At 35.9% G+C, this 23,854-nt stretch overlaps 1 protein-coding gene across 10 annotated transcripts in view; it reads left to right on the top strand.

Annotated features, from left to right (window-relative positions):
* LOC127855333 (leucine-rich repeat-containing protein 43-like) overlaps positions 1–23,854 on the top strand; it is a 40,592-nt gene that overhangs the window by 4,752 nt on the left and 11,986 nt on the right. For 6 of the 10 annotated variants that reach the window (XM_052390866.1, XM_052390844.1, XM_052390859.1 and 3 more), the window contains exons 2-16: positions 746–827; positions 3,497–3,690; positions 3,884–3,994; positions 6,277–6,407; positions 9,129–9,249; positions 9,547–9,664; positions 11,519–11,595; positions 11,979–12,161; positions 12,573–12,654; positions 14,063–14,151; positions 14,642–14,782; positions 16,258–16,317; positions 18,374–18,388; positions 22,652–22,747; positions 23,574–23,789. In XM_052390866.1, coding sequence (XP_052246826.1) covers positions 746–827; positions 3,497–3,690; positions 3,884–3,994; positions 6,277–6,407; positions 9,129–9,249; positions 9,547–9,664; positions 11,519–11,595; positions 11,979–12,161; positions 12,573–12,654; positions 14,063–14,151; positions 14,642–14,782; positions 16,258–16,317; positions 18,374–18,388; positions 22,652–22,747; positions 23,574–23,789 — 1,716 coding nt within the window. The remainder of the gene's footprint in view (positions 1–745; positions 828–3,496; positions 3,691–3,883; positions 3,995–6,276; positions 6,408–9,128; positions 9,250–9,546; positions 9,665–11,518; positions 11,596–11,978; positions 12,162–12,572; positions 12,655–14,062; positions 14,152–14,641; positions 14,783–16,257; positions 16,318–18,373; positions 18,389–22,651; positions 22,748–23,573; positions 23,790–23,854) is intronic. The other 4 variants (XM_052390829.1, XM_052390853.1, XM_052390874.1 and 1 more) reach the window with 4 other exon arrangements.

The raw sequence follows: 23,854 nt of genomic DNA, 5'->3' as shown, positions 1-23,854 counted from the left end.
CTTTTGCAATATTGAAGATAGCAATTTGATATTTGGAATGCATGTGTATCTCATGAAGCTGCACATTTTATGTGGTGAAAGGTCAAGGTCATCCTTCAAGGTCAAAAGTCAAAAAATACATTCCAAGGGAAGTAATAAGCTTCAAAAGGGAGATAATTTCTAAACCTGCCAAATGATACATTGAAATTTTACTTCAAAGCGCCGCAATAGGGGGGCATTGTCTTCCTGACAAACACATCTCTTGTTTAGATATCATATTGGGTATAACAGGTTGCCACAATACATTTTTGTTTCGACATAATTTTTTTTACTATTGAATAACAATTCACCACAACTCACCAATAAATCATCTTGTATATATTTAACCTATAATTAGGAGTTTCATCAGGTGCATCTTGCTATTTATAAATGTGCTTGACATCTCATGAATAAATGCCATGTTTTATTTAGCTTATGGGTCGACTAACATTATTGTTTTCAGTGTTTCCATTTCTATTTTATTTCAAATGAGAAGTATTACTTGGTTGTATCAGTTTTTAATTAGTCATGATTTATGCAATAAACTTGTCTTAGTATGTTGTGTTCATTTGAATGATATACATTTATGATACATGTACTTTATTATTAGCGTGAGTAGAGAATATTGCAAGGTTAGAAAAAAATACGGCACTCAAATTGAAGATTTGTTTGGCTTGTGTTAATGTTATCAAATAAATAATTGAAATTTTAACTTTTTTTTTTTTAGAGAGAAACTGTGCCATCAACAGCCCCCAAGAATGTAAAAAGCAACAGTAAAGTAGAAAGTCAATTTTCTATCACACTTAAAGGTTTGTAAAGGGTTGATTATGCTCCCCCCAAATTTTTTTTAGGGGGAGCATATAGTCGCCGCTTCGTATGTCCGTCCGTCCGTGTGTCCGTCCGTGCACAATTTTTGTCCGGTCTATTTCTTAGCAATTAATGACCGGAATTCAATGAAACTTTATGGGAAGCTTCACTACCAAGAGGAAATGTGCATATTATCAGCCGGTTCTGGTCGGATGATTTTTCACAGAGTTATGGCCCTTTGAAATTTTACATTAACTGTACATATACATGTAGTGCAATTCTTGTCCGGGCTATTTCTCAGCAACTAATGACTGGAATTCAATGAAACTTTATGGGAAGCTTCACTACCAAGAGGAGATGTGCATATTATCAGCCGGTTCTGGTCGGATGATTTTTCACAGACTTATGGCCCTTTGAAATTTTCCATTAACTGTGCATATAGAGCAATTCTTGTCTGGGTGATTTCTCAGCAACTAATGACTGGAATTCAATGAAACTTTATGGGAAGCTTCACTACCAAGAGGAGATGTGCATATTATCAGCCGGTTCTCGTAGGATGATTTTCCATTAACTGTAAATATACATGTAGTGCAATTCTTGTCCGGGCTATTTCTCAGCAACTAATGACCGGAATTCAATGAAACTTTATGGAAAGCTTCACTACCAACAGGACATGTGCATATTATCAGCCGGTTCTTGTCGGATGATTTTTCACAGACTTATGGCCCTTTGAAATTTTCCATTAACTGTATATATAGAGCAATTCTTGTCCGGGCGATTTCTCAGCAACTAATGACTGGAATTCAATGAAACTTTATGGGAAGCTTCACTACCAACAGGACATGTGCATATTATCAGCCGGTTCTCGTAGGATTATTTTCCATTAACTGTACATAAACATGTAGTGCAATTCTTGTCCGGGCTATTTCTCAGCAACTAATGACCGGAATTCAATGAAACTTTATGGGAAGCTTCACTACCAAGCGGACATGTGCACATTATCAGCCGGTTCTCGTTGGGTGACTTTTCACAGACTTATGGCCCTTTGAAATTTTCCATTAACTGTACATATAGAGCAATTCTTGTCCAGGCGATTTCTCAGCAACTAATGACTGGAATTCAATGAAACTTTATGGGAAGCTTCACTACCAAGAGGAGATGTGCATATTATCAGCGGGTTCTCGTAGGATGATTTTTCACAGAGTTATGGCCCTTTGAAATTTTCCATTGTACATAGAGTGCAATTCTTGTCCGAGCTATTTCTCAGCAACTTATTATGGGAATTCAATGAAACTTTATTGGAAGCTTCACTACCAACAGGAGATGTGCATATTATCAGCCGGTTATGGTCGGATGATTTGTCACAGAGTTATGGCCCTTTGAAATTTTCTATAAACTGTACATATAGTGCAATACTTGTCCGGGCTATTTCTCCCCAACTACTGACTGGAATTCAATGAAGCTTTATTGGAAGCTTAACTACCTTGAGGAGATGCACATGTTATTTGTGGGTTCTGGTAAGATGATTTATTTCGAGAGTTATGGCCCTTTGAAATTTAAAAGTTGCTTAACGATCCATTGTATTATTTTGTCCAAAGTTATGCCCCTCAAGACGTTTTATCTGAATAAATAGTGCAATATTGTGACAAAAAAACCTTTGGTGAGCATCACCCGTCTCCGACGGTATCTTGTTTTTTTTAATATGTTTCCATTGGCGATACAATGATCTATGCAAAGTGGTTTTTGTGTTTACAAAATGCATTGTATTATTATTCATAAAGATGATAATGATCATGCATTTCAATCATTTTTTATTTGATAATTTTTTCTCGCTTTTCAATGCTTGAAATCTCATGTATGTTTGCCAGTGTGTAAGGTCATTTTGCCGTTAGAAATTTCTTCCTACATTCAGTGTGTAATCAAAGATTAAAACAATATAAAGGCATAGTAATATCTTTGAAATTGTTATTGTTGAACATCTGAGAACAAATTTACAAAACCATTATTTGTTGACCACATGGGAATAAATCTCTGCTGTTAGTTTTTGATTTATATATTTTTTTCGTATTATAAACAGCAGAACAAATTGCAATACCTGAGTAAATATAAATTGCATAATCTTTGTTTTTTTTTTATATCAAATTAGGGTCTGGTAGGGGGACCCATTACCAATGGAAAAAAGTAAATATTTTTCCCAAATTGGACCTAAGAATTCCCAATTGAAGGTTTCAGTAGGATATTATTTTTTAATCAGTTTAAATATGTCATTCATGGCCAAATCAAGCTCTATAAGTTGAACCTTACAAAATATAATATTGAAATCACTTTTATTCTAAATTATAGTAAGACCACAAAACCATGTTGTTATGTAATAGCGGGCAGGATAGTTTTTGACCTGACTGGGCGTATGTGCAGGCTGGTCTGGAGCTACCCTGGCCTCATATGGCATATAACCTTTTTTCCCATGGCATGGCTCCCTTTCCCTTTTGCATTTACTCAAATTCAACCACTTATGACACTGTTTTGTGTTTAACAAAAGTTGGACCGCCCTGGTTACAGTAGAATGATAATCTGTCTAGGTGTTGTTTGAATTGATACAAATGAAAATAATTCATAATTTACAAGTGAAATACAATAAAAAATGATACTTTAATATATAAACTTTTGTCAGATTTTGGAGCCAATCATGAAAAAACAGAAACGCTCCAAGAGTATGTTGGGTCTGCCAAATCACCGTGGAGTCTGGACTATAGCTGGTCACAAGAAGCAAAACCTCTGAGGGAACTGGCTGTAAAATCACCCTGGCTCATTGACGACAACTTTGTCTTGAGCTATTTTAAAACACTCAGAATAGTTAACAAAAATGTAAGCTGTTGTTGTTTTTTAATTCACCGTTCCTTGTGGTTGTAATCATTTTATACTCAACAATTCTTTTAGGTATGATGTCATTATATTTAAAATCAAATTGATGTTTCTCTTTGTGAGACAGTTGCATTATTAAGGTTATTTTAAATGCTGGTAGATTAGATGAAAGTGAGCCATTTTTCAAATTTTCTAGGTGACTGAGATTGACGAGAATTTGATGCGTTTCAAAAACCTTGAAGAGCTAACATTGAGTTGTAACCTGATTTCTCGCATCAACAGCAACAACTTGCCAGATAATTTGAAGGTATGACATAGAAAGGTGGGAACATTAAAGGTTTATCTTTCAAACACCATGTTTAAAGAAACACATTTATAAGCAACATAAACAAAAACGATCTGCTTGTCTTTAAAGAAAACATAGACTTTCATAATATATTGAAAATATAAAAATATGGAATGGGATCGATGGTTTTTATTAGGGTATGGTGTTTATATGGTAATATAATTAATGTTCATAATTTGATATGACGCTTTCATTCAATGTAATTTCAAGCATTATGTTTTTATACCCCCCTTCGAAGAACAGGGGGTATATTGCTTTGCACTTGTCGGTCGGTCTGTCGGTCGGTCCGTCCACCAGGTGGTGTCCCGATGATAACTCAAGAACGCTTGGGCCTAGGATCATGAAACTTCATAGGTACATTGATCATGACTCGCAGATGACCCCTATTGATTTTCAGGTCACTAGGTCAAAGGTCAAGGTCACAATGACCTGAAATAGTAAAATGGTTTCCGGATGATAACTCAAGAACGCTTAGGCCTAGGATCATGAAACTTGATAGGTAGATTGATCATGACTCGCAGATGACCCCTATTGATTTTCAGGTCACTAGGTCAAAGGTCAAGGTCACAGTGACTCGAAATAGTAAAATGGTTTCCGGATGATAACTCAAGAACACTAAGGCCAAGGATCATGAAACTTGAAAGGTAGATTGATCATGACTTGCAGATGACCCCTATTGATTTTTAGGTCACTAGGTCAAAGGTCAAGGTCACAATGACCCGAAATAGTAAAATGGTTTCCGGATGATAACTCAAGAACGCTTATGCCTAGGATCATGAAACTTCATAGGTACATTGATCATGACTTGCAAATGACCCCTATTGATTTTCAGATCACTAGGTCAAAGGTCAAGGTCATGGTGACCCGAAATAGTAAAATGGTTTCCGGATGATAACTCAAGAACGCTTATGCCTAGGATCATGAAACTTGATAGGTAGATTGATCATGACTCGCAGTTGGCCCCTATTGATTTTCAGGTCACTATATCAAAGGTCAAGGTCACGGTTACCTGAAATAGTAAAATGGTTTCCGGATGATAACTCAAGAACGCTAATGGCTACGATCATGAAACTTCATAGGTACCTTGATCATGACTTGCAGACGACCCCTATTGATTTTCAGGTCACTAGGTCAAAGGTCATGGTCATGGTGACCCGAAATAGTAAAATGGTTTCCGGATGATAACTCAAGAACGCTTATGCCTAGGATCATGAAACTTGATAGGTACATTGATCATGACTCGCAGATGACCCCTATCGATTTTGAGGTCACTAGGTCAAAGGTCAAGTTCACGGTGACCCGAAATAGTAAAATGGTTTCCAGATGATAACTGAAGAACGCTTATTCCTAGGATCATGAAACTTAATAGGTAGATTGATCATGACTCGCAGATGACCCCTATTGATTTTCAGGTCACTAGGTCGAAGGTCAAGGTCACGGTGACCCGAAATAGTAAAAAGGTTTCCGGGTGATAACTCAAGAATGCTTATGGCTAGGATCATGAAACTTCATAGGTACATTGATCATGACTGGCAGATGACCCCTATTGATTTTCAGGTCACTTGGTCAAAGGTCAAGGTCACAGTGATAAAAAACATGTTCACACAATGGCTGTCACTACAACGGAGAGCCCATATGGAGGGCATGCATGTTTTACAAACAGCCCTTGTTAATATGATGTGATTGTTCATTGGTCAAACCATTATACCTCATTTTTTTATTTAGTAAATTACTTAACAATGGGGATTGGTGATAAAATAAAAATATAATATTTTCCATAGCCATTCTCCCCCTACCTCTGAATCAAGTAGGGCTGTTGTAAGTTACTGCCATAGATATGTTCACTTGTCACTGGTACACCAGCTTTCCCAGGAATGTATGAAATGCAAAACTGGTTGCCATTATCATGACTGAAATACTGTTGAAAATGGTGAAAACATCCAACAAAACAAACACAAAACCAACCCGGTTGGGCAATATTGCTTGCTTCAATCATTCAGCCAAAAAATGTAATGAAAAAAATAAATTATCCGAACAATACATGGATAGTTTGTAAATTGAAAGCTGTAGATCCTGTCAGTTCTTGAGTAATTTTCAAATAACTAAGACTTGTTAAACATGATGTAGAAGATTTAATCTGGCATCTTTACAATGGTACCGTATGTGTTTAAAAAGCTTTAATCAAGGACACCCCAACTACATGTATGCTCATGTAACAATTCACACACGCCCATGTTTTTCAGGTTCTGGAGGTGTGTGCCAATCAGGTAAGTGACCTATCTGCACTCTGTGAGAAACCACCTCGACTGATACACCTTGGTCTGGGCTACAACAAACTCAACGTGCTTGGAGATTACCTGACTGCTCAATATTGGTAAGGAGCTTGGAGATTTCTGTTGATTATCTCCATATTCAGATCTAGTCCAAGGCATTTGTCGTTTTGAAATATGTTAAGACCAATGTTTGCAAAAGATTTCATTGACTTGAACATAAATTTTACTTAGCAACACATAATTGATTTTATGTGACATCCAAGTGAATTGTTGCGGCACTGTACATAGATTAACATAAGATTGAATATGGCTTGTTATGAAGATGCCCAAAATCGTTGTCAGTTTGTTGACACAGACTTTCTATTTGAAATTAAATAGATATATTAATTTTTACAACAAAAAATCTATGAGAAATAACAATACAAATGAAATCAAAAATTGATGTCAGAATGTAAAACATTTGCGAACACAGGGCTGGTTATTTTTGTGGGATGTTGTGTTATTCATGTGTGCAGTTGTGTTTTTTTATAAGTGACATTTTGCAATTAATGTGTGAAATTATGTTATTTGTGTTTTTACATTGTGCTATTTTCACTGTTGGCCAAGCTGTTTTTTCATATGGTGTGTGCATGACATTGTGACATTAACATGTGACAATATGTTATTAATGTTTGACATTATGCTATTTTCAGCATAGGTCCCAACCATTTTCCTTGGTGATGTTTGACATTATGCTATTTTCAGCATAGGCCCCAACCGTTTTCCTAGGTGATGTTTGACATTATGCTATTTTCAGCATAGGCCCCAACCGTTTACCTAGGTGATGTTTTACATTATGCTATTTTCAGCATAGGTCCCAACCGTTTACCTAAGTGATGTTTGACATTATGCTATTTTTATGCTCCCCCAAAATTTATTTTGGGGGGAGCATATAGTCGCCGCTTCGTCTGTCCGTCCGTCCGTCCGTGCACAATTTTTGTCCGGGCTATTTCTCAGCAACTAATGACCGGAATTCAATGAAACTTTATAGGAAGCTTCACTACCAAGAGGAGATGTGCATATTATCAGCAGGTTCTGGTTGGATGATTTTTCACAGAGTGATGGCCCTTTGAAATTTTCCATTAACTGTACATATAGTGCAATTCTTGTCCGGGCTATTTCTCAGCAACTAATGACCGGAATTCAATGAAACTTTATGGGAAGCTTCACTACCAAAAGGAGATGTGCATATTATCAGCGGGTTCTGGTCCGATGATTTTTCACAGAGTTATGGCCCTTTGAAATTTTCCATTAACTGTACATATAGTGCAATTCTTGTCCGGGCTATTTCTCAGCAACTAATGACCGGAATTCAATGAAACTTTATGGGAAGCTTCACTACCAAGAGGAGATGTGCATATTATCAGCCGGTTCTGGTCGGATGATTTTTCACAGAGTTATGGCCCTTTGAAATTGTCCATTAACTGTACATATAGTGCAATTCTTGTCCAGGCTATTTCTCAGCAACTAATGACCGGAATTCAATGAAACTTTATGGGAAGCTTCACTACCAACAGGAGATGTGCATATTATCAGCCGGTTCTGGTCGGATGATTTTTCAAAGAGTTATGGCCCTTTGAAATTTTCCATTAACTGTACATATAGTGAAATTCTTGTCCAGGCTATTTCTCAGCAACTTATGACCGGAATTCAATGAAACTTTATGGGAAGCTTCACGACCAAGAGGAGATGTGCATATCATCAGCGGGTTCTGGTCGGATGATTTTTCACAGAGTTATGGCCCTTTGAAATTTAAATTTTCTATAAAAAAATGATTGTCCCCCCAACTACTGAGCCCTCAAGACGTTTCCTTTTATCTGAATATATAGTGCAATGTTGTGACAAAAAAAACCTTTGTGGAGCATCAACCGTCTCCGACGGTTTCTTGCCAGCATAGGCCGCCCAACCGTTTACCTAAGTGATGTTTGACATTATTCTATTTTCAGCATAGGCCTCAACCGTTTACCTAAGTGATGTTTGACATTATGCTATTTACAGCATAGGTCTCAACCGTTTACCTAAGTAATGTTTGACATTATGCTATTTACAGCATAGGCCTCAACTGTTTACCTAAGTGATGTTTGACATTATGCTATTTTCAGCATAAGCCTCAACCGTTTACCAAAGTGATGTTTGACATTATGCTATTTTCAGCATAGGCCCCAACCGTTTACCTAAGTGATGTATGACATTATGCTATTTTCAGCATAGGCCTCAACCGTTTACCTAAGTGATGTTCGACATTATGCTATTTTCAGCATAGGCCTCAACCGTTTATCTAAGTGATGTTTGACATTATGTTATTTTCAGCATAGGCCTCAACCGTTTACCTAAGTGATGTTTGACATTATGTTATTTTCAGCATAGGCCTCAACCATTTACATAAGTGATGTATGACATTATGCTATTTTCAGCATAGGCCTCAACCGTTTACCTAAGTGATGTTCGACATTATGCTATTTTCAGCATAGGCCTCAACCGTTTACCTAAGTGATGTTTGACATTATGTTATTTTCAGCATAGGCCTCAACCGTTTACCTAAGTGATGTTTGACATTATGTTATTTTCAGCATAGGCCTCAACCGTTTACCTTAGTGATGTTTGACATTATGTTATTTTCAGCATAGGCCTCAACGGTTTACCTAAGTGATGTTTGACATTATGCTATTTTCACTGCAGGCCCCAACTGTTGTCCCTCCTAATATTTGACATTGTGCTTATTTAATAGGTGAGCCCAACTGTTGCCCCTCTTGATGTTTGTCAATATGTTATTTGCACTGTAGGCCCCAACTGTTGTCGCTGGACTTGAGCAACAACAATCTCAGTGACATCCTGGATGTCGTGCAGAAACTCAGCACATTGCCAAAAATGCGCAACCTGGTTTTGCAGGGAAACCCGCTGTCAGTAAGTGGGGATGATGTTTTGTACATGAGGCTTGTCATGGGAAATAGTTTGGAAAGGTTTATTTCATTCTGGACAGACTTCACAGATGATACATGTATTTGCTTAAGTAAAATTACTGTAAATGCATTAAGTAAGGTGATGATTCTTTTCCTACATTGGTAACACTAGTCTATAAAACAGTATTTATAATTACTGACAAAATCATTACACGTGTGTTTGAAAATATATGCAACACATACCAATTTGCATTTGTTAATAATATCTTAACTTAAACATTGATGTGTGTTGTTTATCTAGCTGATACCTGGTTACCGTGGTTACACAGTGGACTGTCTTAGGAAGCTGAGTGTCCTTGATGACATCATGATCTCTGCAGATGAGCGCCACTATTTTAAGGGCCTCGCCAGAAGGCGAGGTAAGAAAGCATGGCAGGGGCTGAGATATTTCTCAAGGATTTAGGATATTTAAGTTTAATGCTTGACTTTTCACAAAATAGTCTCAGCTATACTACACAATTTTTTGTCAGTGTCGGGTTACCTTAGCTGTCTTTTTGGTGTCTGGGTAATGCTATGCATAATCATATTCATATATTGGTTTATATTTAAATGATTAATATAAGCACATATTTTTATAATCTGATCCATTCACAAATGACCCTGGACAAACAACCCATTACTAATCGTCATTTGCCATTTTATAGAAATATGTTTTTAACAATCAGAAAAAGGCTATTCAATTATTCATAAATTTTTCTTGAAGAGCCAAATTTGATGTGTTGACACCTATTGACCAGCTTTAGGAGTGAGTTGACCAATCTATTTGATGTGTTGACACCTATTGACCACCTTTAGGAGTGAGTTGGCCAATCTTATGCATATATTGACACCTATTGACCAGATTTAGTAGTGAGTTGGCCAATCTATTTGATGTGTTGACACCTATTGACCAGCTTTAGGAGTGAGTTGGCCAATCTTATGCATATATTCACACCTATTGACCAGCTTTAGGAGTGAGTTGGCCAATCTTATGCATATATTGACACCTATTGACCAGCTTTAGGAGTGAGTTGGCCAATCTTATGCATATATTGATTTATTTTAAATGAATAATATCAGACATTTTTGCATAATCTGATCTATGCACAAACATACGAGAACATACAACGCTGGATGCACAGCATTTGACAAACAGCATTAGACTCTTAAACTTGGACAAACAATCCTAGACAAAAAACCTTGGACAAAATACTTGGCAACCTTGGTCGTCCAACCTTTGACAAATAACCGTAGAAAAACAACAGTGAACAAACAACTGTAAACAAACAACCTTAGGCAAACAACCCTAGACAGACAACACAAGACAAGCAACCCTTGACTAAACACAGTGGTCAAACAACCCTAGACAAATAACCCTTTACTAACAACCTTGGACAAACAACCCTGGACTAATAATCCTTGGACACTTGGACATTCAACCCTTTGGCAAACAACCTTGGATTGACAACCCTTGACAAACAAACTTGGATTGACAAACCTTGACAAACAAACTTGCACTAATCAACTTGGACAAAAAAACCTGGACAAACAACTTTCTGACAAACAAACTTGAGAAAACAACACTGGAAAACAACCCTTGACAAACAACTTTTGAAAAGTAGTCCTGGAAAAAACTAAACTTGAACAAACAACCCCGGCCAGAACAACTATCAAAAGACAATCCTGGACAAACAACCCTGGACACAAAATGTTAAATAAACAACCCTGGACAAACAAACAATCTTGGACAAACAAGCCTTGGAAAACAACCCAGGACAACAACCTGGGACAAACTAGCCTTGAACAAATTACCCTAGACAAACAACATTGGAAAAACAACATTGGACAAACAACCTTGGGATTAAGAACAGTGGGACTAACAACCTTTATACAAACAAACTTTTTGGGCTAAGATCTTATGTTGAACAACCTTTAGACCAACAACTACCTTTAGACAAACAACATATAGATGAACAACTCTTTAACATACAACCCTGGGCATACAACCTTTGGACTAACAACCTTTGTACAAACATCTCCTGGAACAAAAATTTGGGACTAACAATCTTGGACTAACAACTCTTGAACAAACAACCTTCGTCTACCAACCTTGGTTCAAACAACTTGCAGACAAAAAGTTCTGGACAAACAACCATTGAAAAACAACCATTGGGCAAAACAAAACACTGAGTGATCAATGTGGGTATCTAGGTGTCTGCATGCATGTTTTACAGAGCACATCCTGGACGAGGCTAAGGTGAAGCTGACTGTGACCTATATCAAGGGACTACCCATGCCAGAGGAGCTCAAGGTAGGATTGCTGCTGCTGGGAGTGGACTAGATTGCTTAAACCTTAGTCTAGCTCAAATATTTGTCGGTTTTAATGAAGGAAAATGATGTTGCTTGACTTAAAACTTGCTTTTGTAAGAAGTACAACAAAAGCTGTAAATTAGTACAATTACCATATACAAATGAGCTTGCAAATATGACAGTTGTTTAGCACCGTTTTCATAGTAAAATAGGATTACAGCATGTGTTTGTTTGTAGCAGAATTGAGATGATTGTTAATTACAGATATCTTGAAAAGAAATTGTCTTACCAAGACAATTAGTAATGGCTGTTTAATGAAGAATGTCACTAATGCTGGTGGTGATGACCACATATAAGATTGTATTTAATTGCCATCTTTATCAGAACCCTGAGGAACAGCCAGAGTTTCCAGTAATAGAGAGGAAGTACTTTGTTCAGTTCATGTTCCTGGAAGACTCAACACTACGAACATTCGCGGACCACGTCGGACATGATGACTCACAGGAGATGGCTGAACTCTCAGGGCTGAAGTCAGAGAGGACAGAACATTCTGACATAGGAGACACGGTAAACTGATAACAAATCTTAAAAGAAAGATCTTTAACAATGTTGATTTTATATATACCGAAAACATTTTCATAGGAAATCTTATGAGGCATCTTAGTTGAAAATTAAATTTGGTTTAAAAATTGTTAAATGCCTTTTTATTTGCCAATAAACAAATGTTTAGAGTTCTGATGAATTAAAATCAAACTGTTAAGCCCCTTAATTGGTTATTTTTTCAAATTAGATGACAAAAAGTTGTTTATTGACAAATAAACAAAAATCGAGCCATGCTCTATGAAAGGGGGCTTAATGCATGTGCATAAAGTCTCACCCCAGATAAGCCTGTGCAGTCCTCACAGGCTTATCAAATACTTCACATGCATTAAGCCCAGTGTAAGGCCCACGTGATAATAATGTACTATTTCGCGACAGGAGTTGAGTGGAGTTGAGCAGGTTGAGAAGAGTGTGGTCTTCACAGAGGCTCCTGATATCCTGCACACCATTGACCACAGGGGTAGGTAACCACACCATTGACCACAGGGGTAGGTAACCACACCATTAGGGTAGGTAACCACACCATGAACCACAGGGGAAGGTAACCACACCATTGACTACACGTGTAGGTAACCACACCATTGACCACAGGGGTAGGTAACCACACCATTGACCACAGGGGTAGGTAACCACACCATTGACCACATGTTTAGGTAACCACACCATTGACCACAGGTGTAAGTCACCACACCATTGACCACATGGTTAGGTAACCACACCATTGACCACAGGGGTAGGTAACCACACCATTGACCACAGGGTAGGTAACCACACCATTGGCCATGGGGTAAGTTAACCTCACCATTGACCACAGGGGAAGGTAACTAATCCATTGACCACAGGGGTAGGTAACCAATCCATCGACCACAGGGGTAGGTAACTACACCATTGACCACAGGGTTAGGTAACCACACCATTGACCACAGGGGTAGATAACCACACCATTGACCACATGGGTAGGTAACTGCACCATTGTCCACAGGGGTAGATAACCACACCATTGACCACAGGGGTAGGTAACCACACCATTGACCACAGGGGAAGGTAACCACACCATTGACCACAGGGGTAGGAAACCACACCATTGACCACAGGGGTAGGTAACCACACCATTGACCACAGGGGTAGGTAACCACACCATTGTCCACAGGGGTAGATAACCACACCATTGACCACAGGGGTAGGAAACCACACCATTGACCACATGGGTAGGTAACCACACCATTGACCACAGGGGTAGAAAACCACACCATTGACCACAGGGGTAGGTAACCACACCATTGACCACAGGGGTAGGTAACCACACCATTGACCACATGGATAGGTAACCACACCATTGACCACAGAATAGGTAACCACACCATTGACCACAGGGTAGGTAACCACATAATTTGAGCCACGCTCTGAGAAACAGGGCTTAATGCATGGGTGTAAAGTATGGTCCCAGATTAGCCTGTTCAGTTTGCATTTCTTTGATATTTTAAGTTTACAGGAATTCTTTTCTAAACAAAATAATCCAGTCTAGGCATGGACTGCACAGGCTAATCTTGGACGATGCTTTATGTACATGCATTAAGCCCTGTTTTCCCAGAGTGAGGATCATATGTTGATTCAGTACTTGTTGCCAAAGATACATGGATGGTAAGAGTGGTGCAACTTATCGAAAAATACAGTCAGAGATGTTTTGATGACCTTGTGTGCATTTTAATTGCAACATGTACTTCAGTTTACTTGATTAATTTAGCAATTTTATCGGTATGCATGTTTCTGGTTCTGAAATTGAATCTTAAAAATAGAAATAAAGAGAACTCAGTTCCACAAAGTTATGGAAGTATTGTATTGCTAGCACATTTTGCTGTGTTATTCAGCACAAGTTGCGCCATCTGTCCTGTCAGACATTGAGGAAAAGAAGAAGGAAGAAGAAGAGGACAAAGCAGGGGAACCCAAGAAAATCAAGGTGATATAGGAATGTTGTAATAGGAAATACATCAGAATACAGGTAGGACCAGTGTTCTCCAGATGTATCGGCAGCCGGCGATTTCACTGGTTACATTCTATCTAGATGCCGGCTACTCTCCCCAAAATATAAATTTAAATGGTGCAAATACACCAGTTGTATTGCTTAGTCGCCGGCTACTTTGAATATATAACTGGCTTCAGAATTTTGTCTGGAGAACACTGTAGGACTGTGTGTGTACTTCCTAGAATGTGTCTAGATGTGCGTGAATTGTAAAGAAAAACAGAAAAGATATACTTGAGTGTGTTTTTTTTCCAATCATCGTAACCATCATCATGTTCTGCTCGTTAATAATATATTATTAATTAACATATCTCTGTTGTCACCACATTGGATGATTATTGAATAATTGTTTTTTAGGCCGGAGGCTTTGTATTACAATAAACCATATGTTATGTTATGTTATAATTATTTTATGTTTGCTTGCCAGGTGTCCCCTGTGGATTCTGCAAAGCTCAGCTGGGCAGAGGAGCTGGAGTGCAACTGGACGAAGGCAGTGGTGAGAGATGACCTTCTTGCACTCAGGGACTTCTTCAAACAGGGCATGCAGATAGCTGTCATGGAGGAAGTGGTGAGTGCTGAAATAATGTGTTTGAGATCACGTGCACTTATGTCAGAATCTACTGTAAAGTTAGGTGTTTTATAGGTGATTTTAAGGCTGAATCTTTGTCTTCTAAATATAATTATAAAAACAATAAAATTACCTTACTGAAGCAAGATTCGTATTAAAGATAATTACATAAATCATGTTTAACAAATTTAATTATACTGCACACATAATATGTTTTCATTATTCAGTGAAAGTTGGATTTGGTCATCTATGAGAACTTAACAGTATTGTTAAAATGATATGATTTAGATATCTGTTCTAAGGAAACTATTGTACAACACCTAATGCAAGGTAATGTACAAGTGTATCTCGTCTGTGTGAAGGAGGTGACAACTGTCAATATAGAATTCATACAAGATGTTTCTGTTGTAAGCTCGCCTGAGCATGAAATGATCACGGTGATCTATTGTGGTCTGTGGCTCTCCAGCATCTGTTGTCATGTGTCTTCATTCGTTTGTTGGCAACAAATCGCAAGATCCATGGCTGATCCTCTTTCAAAATTGTTGAAATCAATTCAATGTGCTGCATATGTTGGTCACCAGAGCAAAACATATATTTTAATGGAGAAAAATAACAAAATATTTTTCTTTATAATCACAAGGCTCAGAGGTTTACTATCAAAATGAGCCAGTCTCTAGTTTTCACGTCATTTATATAGAACTTATTTATAAATAGCTGAACAATCTCGGAAACTGGAAGGGTCATAGTTTAAATATTTAGTGTTTGAAATTGTATATCTCCTGTCCCTTGTTGTATATCTTCTGTCCCTTGTTGTATATCTCCTGTCCCTTGGGTACAAACTGGCAATGCCCCAGCAGTCACCAGATTTTTTTTTTTTTAAATTGCAAGTCAGTAGTAAAAAATATTTGATTTCTACTCTTTTTTTTTTCCTTTACAACGTTTGTTTATACCACGTCCCTGGGGTCAAACTGGCCCTGCCCCATGGCTCTCCTGATTTATAAAGAGAAATGATTCTTCCATCCATAGATAGTAAATAACTTATACAATCTGTATGCACAAGGGTCAAGGCTTTTATATTTGGTGTGTCTCATTGTCTATTGGTCCTCTACACTGTCTGCAAAGAGTGCTCAAATCATGCCTCTGTGGTTAAAACTTTCCATAGAACAGGGTCACCAAATTTATAGAGACTTGTTTAAAACATACCCATGAGCTTGAAACTGGCCTCACATCATTACGTAGGTGAGTGATAAAGAGCTCTCTTGTTTAAAAAAATAAATAATTCAATTTATATAAATCCTTATTTGGAGTGTTTTTGTTAGATAAAAGAGTAACCAGACTATTTCAGCTTGTAAAATTTGAACAGATACCTGCTAATTGTTTCCAAACTTTCATTTCAGATATGAAAAGAGTTCTTGAATAAAATGACAAATGTTTGTATAATAATTTCATTTATAGAAAACATACCACTTTTTCAGACATTAAGCTATCCCATAATTCAAGAGGAGACAGAAGATGGTTCGGTCCCGAACACTAAGGTGTAGTAATGAAAATGCACCATTCACACAACTCACAACTGCTTTGTCACTAATCAATGTTGCTCACTTAAACAATTGTAACATTAATAACCATGAAGAAATTTTCCTTAACAAGATGTTTAACAATTCTAATTGCATGGATTGGTTAAGAATACTCGTAACTTGCTGCTATGCTGAAAAAAGATTGTTTGAGCTTAGTGATTGTTGACTGTGAATTGATGAACAACAAGAACAGTGCCTTTTATGATAATTAAAGTTTACTCTTTTCATACAAAATGTCACAATTCATTAATTTTAAATGGCATCTTTATAATGAATGACTGTTTATTAAGCCATTTGGATTTTTAATGCATACAAAATGTATTCAAAATTGTAATTAAATAACAATATTCTGTCGGAATTTGGTGCTTGGCTTAAGCCATTATCTGTCTGCTTTCTTTTCTTAAGAAAAAATATTTCAATGTGCTTAGATGCTTGACCAGATCCTTGTTGTCTTCTTTTCACTTTTGAGTAGAACATTGGATCTTATTTGATTTTATTATCTCTTTTTTCAGAGTTTTCTTATGATCTTTCTTCATTAACATTACATGGCAAATCTGCATATGGACTCTTTAAACAAATTGTTATCTCTTAGTCTTCTGATGTTGGATAGTTCCATCAGTGCTTGTGGAATTCATAATAACTTTTTAGCTCACCTGATTTCTCAGGTGAGCTTTTCTGACCGGTCTTTGTCCGTCGTATGTCCGTCCGTCTGTCCGTAAACATATGCTCGTAAACACTCTAGAGGCCACATTTCTTGTCCCATCTTCATGAAACTTGGTCAATAGCTTTGCCCCAATAAAATCTCGGCCGAGTTCGAAACTGGGTCATGCTGGGTCAAAAACTAGGTAACTAGGTAAAAAAAAACAACCTTGTAAACACTGTAGAAGTCACATTTCATGCCCAATCTTCATGTAACTTTGTCAAAATGTTTGCCTTAATGATATGTTGGTCGAGTTCAAAAGTGGTTCCAGTCCGTTGAAAAACATGGCCGCCAGTGGGCGGGGCAGTTTTCCTTATTTGGCTATAGAGAAACCTTGTAAACACTCAAGAAGTCACAATTTTTGCCCAATCATCATGAAAGTTGGTGCAAACATTAGTTTTATTGATATCTCGGACGAGATAAAAAATGGTCCAGATCGGTGAAAAAACATGGCCGCCAGTGGGCGGGGCATTTTTCTCTATATGTATATAGTGAAAACATGTGAACACTCTAGAAGTCACATTTTTGGCCCAATTTTCATGAAATTTGTACAGAACATTTGTTTCCTTGATATGAGAGTTGAGTTCCAAAATGGTTCCAGTCAGTTAAAAAACATGGCTGCCGGGGTGGGGGGGCAGTTTTCCTATTTTGGCTATAGAGAAACCTTGTAAACACTCTAGAAGTCACAATTTTTGCCCAATCATCATGAAACTTGGTACAAAGATTGGTTTTATATATATCACATAATTAGTGCCATAAATATTGCCCTTAGATTGTCAAAATTTTCATTATATTATACAAAATCCTTGTAAACACTCTAGAGGTCACAATTTTGTTTAAGATTTTATGAATCCTGGTCATAATATTTATTTTTGTAAGCAAAGTTTGATGTTTGGTAAGGGGGGGGGGGTCAACTCAAAATATAGGTCACCAGGTCAAATCTTACAAAAACAAAAACACTCCATATGCCAGAGTTTTGGTTTAATAATGATGAAACTTGACCAGGATGTTTGTCTGGACAATATCTAGGTCAAGTTTGACGTTTGGTAAAGATTGAATGAACCGACTCCTCTCAGGTGAGCGAACTAGGGCCATCTTGGCCCTCTTGTTCTCTGATGCAGTCAATTTTGGCAGATACTTTTTCTTGGTAATAGTTGTATGACATATATTGTAATATTGATAGCTCATAAACCCCAAATCTATTCCAATTACTTTATCCCTTATTGATCATTATTTCGTATGAACGTTAGGCTTTTGGTGTGGACTGCTGTGATTAAAATGGTTTGATACATAGAGTTTTACTTTCATTTTTAGGAAGAAAGATTACAGGTACATTGAAATGGCTAGGATGCTTAACAATGCACCATGTAGGTGCAAACTGCTAAGTGCATTCTAGGAAAACCAAATGTGAATATTTTTTTCAGTATATACATGAAGGAAACTTTATGATTTTTCCATTTAATGATTATTTTATACATGACTTAAAAAACTTTTATTATGTTTCAGTAACAGGTTTATTGTATTGATAACTAGGATGATTAAAATTGTGCATTAAACTAACATTAAACATGTTTCTCATGTAAATTTTATATTGCATGCTGTGAGGACAAAATAAGAAATTTGCTTCATACTAAATGTGTTTGAATATCATCTGTGTATGAAACCTTGTGTAAAATCACGATTCATATTGATATATTATTAAGTAGGGACAAGTTTTGAAGTGTACATAGATTGTTATTAAATTATGCCTTTCAAGTCATTCAAGTTCAAGTTGGTATTAGCCATTTAATTTGTGTCGAACTCTTTTAAGACATATGCTCTTTCCTTATGGATGAAAGAAAGTTTAAGCAGACATTAAAAAATTAATTTTAATGAATTAAATCTAAATTTAAATTAATTAAAATAGCAATTAAATGGATATTTTATTGATGGTAGTATAGTGATAATTACGCTTGTTTTAATTGAAGACAGAGGTGGTCACAAAGTTATTAAGTAGAAATTTAGTTTCTTAATTTAGAACTTATTTTGGCTGTTTCTCTAGTAACCATAACACAGTCAAAACTATTTTGTATTTTTGTTGCGAAACTGCTTTGCAAATCAATGTTTTGCCCCGATTGAAGGTGCACTTGATATCTGTACATCTCTACATGTGTCCATCTTTGCCAAATTTAGTGCCTCAGCCTTTTCTTATAAATTGATAGATTTTTAAACAATGCCCTTCATCATACTTCACACTTAGAGGTCAAATTTTCCATTAATCTTAAAATTCCTGTCTAAACCACAACTTTGTCATATATTGGCTGACACAAATGCAATACATTATAAGAGGCTTTGTCGCATATTATAATTGTCTTGCTGCCACAAAGGTCAAGGTCTTACTACTGCCTTAGTCTTTAAAGGTAAACTATGGCATGCCATGAAGTAAATTACCACTGATGACAACAACAAGGAGAAGGCTTTATTAGTCCCCTACCGGTTTCAACGGAAGGGACTTATGGTTTGCGCTCCGTCTGTCAGTCTGTCAGTCAGTCTGTCTGTCACACTTTTCTGGATCCTGCGATAACTTTATAAGTTCTTAATATTTTTTCATGAAACTTGGAACATGGATAGATGTCAATATGGACATTATGCACGGCATTTCATTTCGTTCCTACGTCAAAAATTATGGTTGCTATGGCAACAAATAGACTAGAAATACTGCTAAAATGTAGGTTTTCTGGATCTTGAGATAACTTTTAAAGTTCTTAATATTTTTTCATGAAACTTGAAACATGGATAGATGGCAATTTGGACATTATGCACGTCATTTCATTTTGTTCCTACATCAAAAATTCTGGTTGCAATGGCAACAAATATATATTTTAAAAAATCTGAAAATGGTGGAATTTCTGACAATGGTGGAGCCGGTAAGGGACTTATATTGGTTGACAATAGTCTTGTTTATTGTAAAATCAGTCTCTCTACCTCAGAGGTCAAGTTCACACTAAGGGGTCAAAAGTCAACTTTGTCCCTAAAAAAATCTTGTCTTGGCTGTAATGTTCTCATTTATCATACAATTTGAGATAACTTAAGACACATAATTTATATAAAAAAAACTTTATGTTTTGAGAATCACCTGCCTCAGTACGTCAAAGGTCAAGATAACACTTAGAAGACAAAAATTAAGTTTGGCCATAAACAATTTTTTTTAGAAAAACATAGGTTTGAGTCAAAAGTTGAATGTGGGGACTGAAGGTTCACTTTTTGTATTTTTGTTTTATAAGCTGACACATATCTAGAAGTTTTTTGTTTTATATGATATTTATTGACAGTAATGTCATACATCATTTTATGTAACAGGTATATGAAAAAGATATGACACAAGTAATAAGTTGTTACATACCCGGTATGAGGCATATTCTATTTTAAACTTTGTTTCTAGGTTGCAGAAGAGCTAAACAATTGATTTTAAAGTTTACTCAGTATATAACTTGCTTAACTGAAATTTATTTGTCATGCCTATATCCGTTGTGATTTTAAAATATTCTTAAGTTGCTAAAATGTGGTATTTGTATTACCAGTGTTCACTGTCTTAGTTTGCTTAGTTACACATAACGTTTAATGGATTTGTTTGTAGTCAAGGCAGTCCAGTCGAGTGAGTCATGCTTCCAAGAAATCTAATCGATCTAATCGATCATCTCAGAGATTGGTACTGTTACCTTCAAATCTGTTCCTGTGGCCAGGGTGTTGTTGTTGTTTTTGCAATCACGTTTGCCATATTGTCCACCATCAAAAAGTATATGTATTGCTATTGCATAGATAAGGTATTTGCCAGTTTACCAAACATCAGCAAAATCTTGTTTATAAGATTAGAATCAAATGTCAATATCAAATACATACTGGTCGTGTACGTAATTCCGGCCTGTACGTAAAAAATCGGCCACCTGTGTTATATCATTTTCATGATCTTAGCATACACATTTTGCTGATTTATATTAAAATCAATTTAAAAACCGACCCTTTTCTCAATATTTTGCACATTAAAGAAGCATATCACTGTGAACTTTTATATCACAATGTCACAATTGAAGGACGATATTTTTGTCATGTGGAAAAAGTGACATTCTCAATGTTTGTATTACTTATATTTATATAAGAAACAAATATATTTGTTAAAATTGTTATTTTTTATCTAATAAACTTTAACTAAGGTATTTTCAATTAATTGTATAAAAACATATATCAAAACATAAAAATTAGGACCAAATATATACTTTTTAAATATATGAATTACCTCCCTTGATTAGAATAATAATAGGTTATTTGTTGTACAAATAAATACAAGCGTTTACTAAAAATCGACAATAAAGTAAACTGTTTATACAAAATGTGTTAAATTTCTTAGCTGTATTATTTTTTTTTATAAAACATATTAAAAACAAATAGTTTTTTGGAATTTGCAGTTGCCAATTGAGAGTGATTGTTCACTATATTTATTAAGTTAGGTAGGGGGAGTAACTGGTATATAATGTCGCATATATTTTAAGTTTCAAGTGAAAAAAAAATGTTTGTGTAAACCTTTATTAATACTCCTAAAATGAGGACATTTGTCTAAAGATATTGCTTTGTAATTTTACCTGCAGATTAAACTAAAAGGTGGCCGATTTTTTAGGTACAATTGCCCTATGAAAATTGATAGTTTATATGTCATTAATTTCTGTTCATAAAAGTAACATACACTGATCTAATTCTATTGAAATTTTCATGCTAGATGAGTTTTGAACCCAGGATTATATATGTGAAGTTTAGTTTCAACCAGTTGCCTAAAACAAAAGATTTTGTTAAAATAGTCCCAAAAGTGGCCGGAATTACGTACACGACCAGTAATATCAAAGGCATTAAAAATAATTGTTTAGGACCAAATGTCCATATAAAAAAAAATGTAAACAAAATAAAAGTTTTTTTTCTAGTACTTTGTGAGATGTCCCTTTTGCTTGATAACACTCAGAATTCTTTCTTGAAACTTTTAATACCCCCATATAAACTGCTGGCCGGTGCTTCTCCAAATATCCTCAACAAGCTGTAAAAGTTCATTATGTTTTAATTACAGTTTTCTTCTTTTAATGAGTAACCATACATTTCCAAAAAGATGGAGTAATTGCACACGCCATCTCATTGCATTAATCGCATTTCAAGCAATCTTTTCAGCAATTGAGCGCATTGCACTGGGGAATTATCATCTTAAACAATATATTTCCCCCTCGGGAAAATGATGGTATGTGGTAGCAATAATGTTGCCATCAACATGAGCTAAAAGTCCTTTATTTTGCAAACAGATACCAACTTATATTATAATAAATAACTTTGTATGTATATTTCTCAGCAAAAGAAGGGTTGGTAGCCTTCTACATTTTTGTTTTTAATTAACACACATTTGTTATTTTCTGGATATTCTCCACTTGCCTTTTCAACATGCTAGGTGCCTATTTCACATCTTTGATAGCGATACCGGTACCAAAAGCCAAAGAGATACAGCAGAACACACCAGATGGACAAATGAAATATAACAAAAATGTTACAATGTATTTTATGTGGTTGCGGTCACTATTGTAGGTGGAAGGATACCCATTTGATGCTTCTACACCGGTACAGGGTGTGGCAAAGGGTACAAAGAAAGATAAAAAGGAGAAAAAAGACGAAAAAAGAAAAGTAAGAGAAAAAAAGAGAAGAAATTTTACAAGTAGTCTCTTAAGAAGTTCTTGCTGTTTTGTTTGATGCCATATCTTTGCATGCCATAGTTTTACAATGATTGATCTTTTGTTTTATTCAGGTGAACTCTGTAGCGTAATGTTGCACGGTCCTTTTTTAACACAGTTTGTATCACGGGTTATTCCCATCGTTGATGTGTGTGCCAGGCTAAGATTTTGGATTGTTTGCTATTAGTTTAAAATGATTTTATCACCAAAACATCAGTATTGTTTTGTTTTTGTTTTGTGTTAAATAGAGTTAGATTGTTTTGTCATTTAGATGTCTGGATGGTCATAATGCACTCTATATATTTTACTGGTAAATGTTTAATTGTGGTTGTGGCACTAATGTGTGTATAGCTAACAATGTTTGAAGTAACAAATAACATGACTAATAATAACACTATTAAACAATTGTTACAGTTTTTATTTCAAGTTAAATTAAGAGAAAGGAGGTATAGATTACTGTTATCAGAACACATTATCTTTCTCAAAGAAGATGCACTGATTCTGCATAGGAAACAATATAAATATGTCCAAGTAAATCTCGGGCTCTAGATAAACTTAAAATTAAAATATATTTTATCTTAAAGAAAGTTCTGGTAATAAATAATTAAAACATTAAAAAGTGTTACTTCATCAAAAAAATAATAATAATGTATTTCTTAATATAATATCATTGTTTTATATTATGCATACTAGTGATCTGTATTGATACATTATTTATTTATTTGATAGAAAAAAACTAACTAATATCTTATTAGCCAATTCTTATCTAACATTATTAGAGCAGTGGTAAAGAGAAGGGAGATGACAAGAAAAAGAAAAAGGAACCACAGCAGGAAATGAAGCGTAACCCGCCGACCTATACTACTCTAGCCACATGGCATGTCCCACTGGCTGAATTCCTCGAGGGTGAATACTCATACCAGGGGGTATTTTCAAAGGGGAATATTGAAATTGCCTCCACTGTAAAGACCATGGACATTGACCAGGGAAGAAAGGTATTGCATACTTTTTTAATATATGAGCTCTTCTCTGGGAAAACCAGGCATAATGCATGTGCGGT

Source organism: Dreissena polymorpha, chromosome 1 (assembly GCF_020536995.1).
Source record: "Dreissena polymorpha isolate Duluth1 chromosome 1, UMN_Dpol_1.0, whole genome shotgun sequence".
NCBI lineage: Eukaryota > Metazoa > Mollusca > Bivalvia > Myida > Dreissenidae > Dreissena > Dreissena polymorpha.
This window is presented reverse-complemented; position numbering and strand designations above follow the sequence as displayed.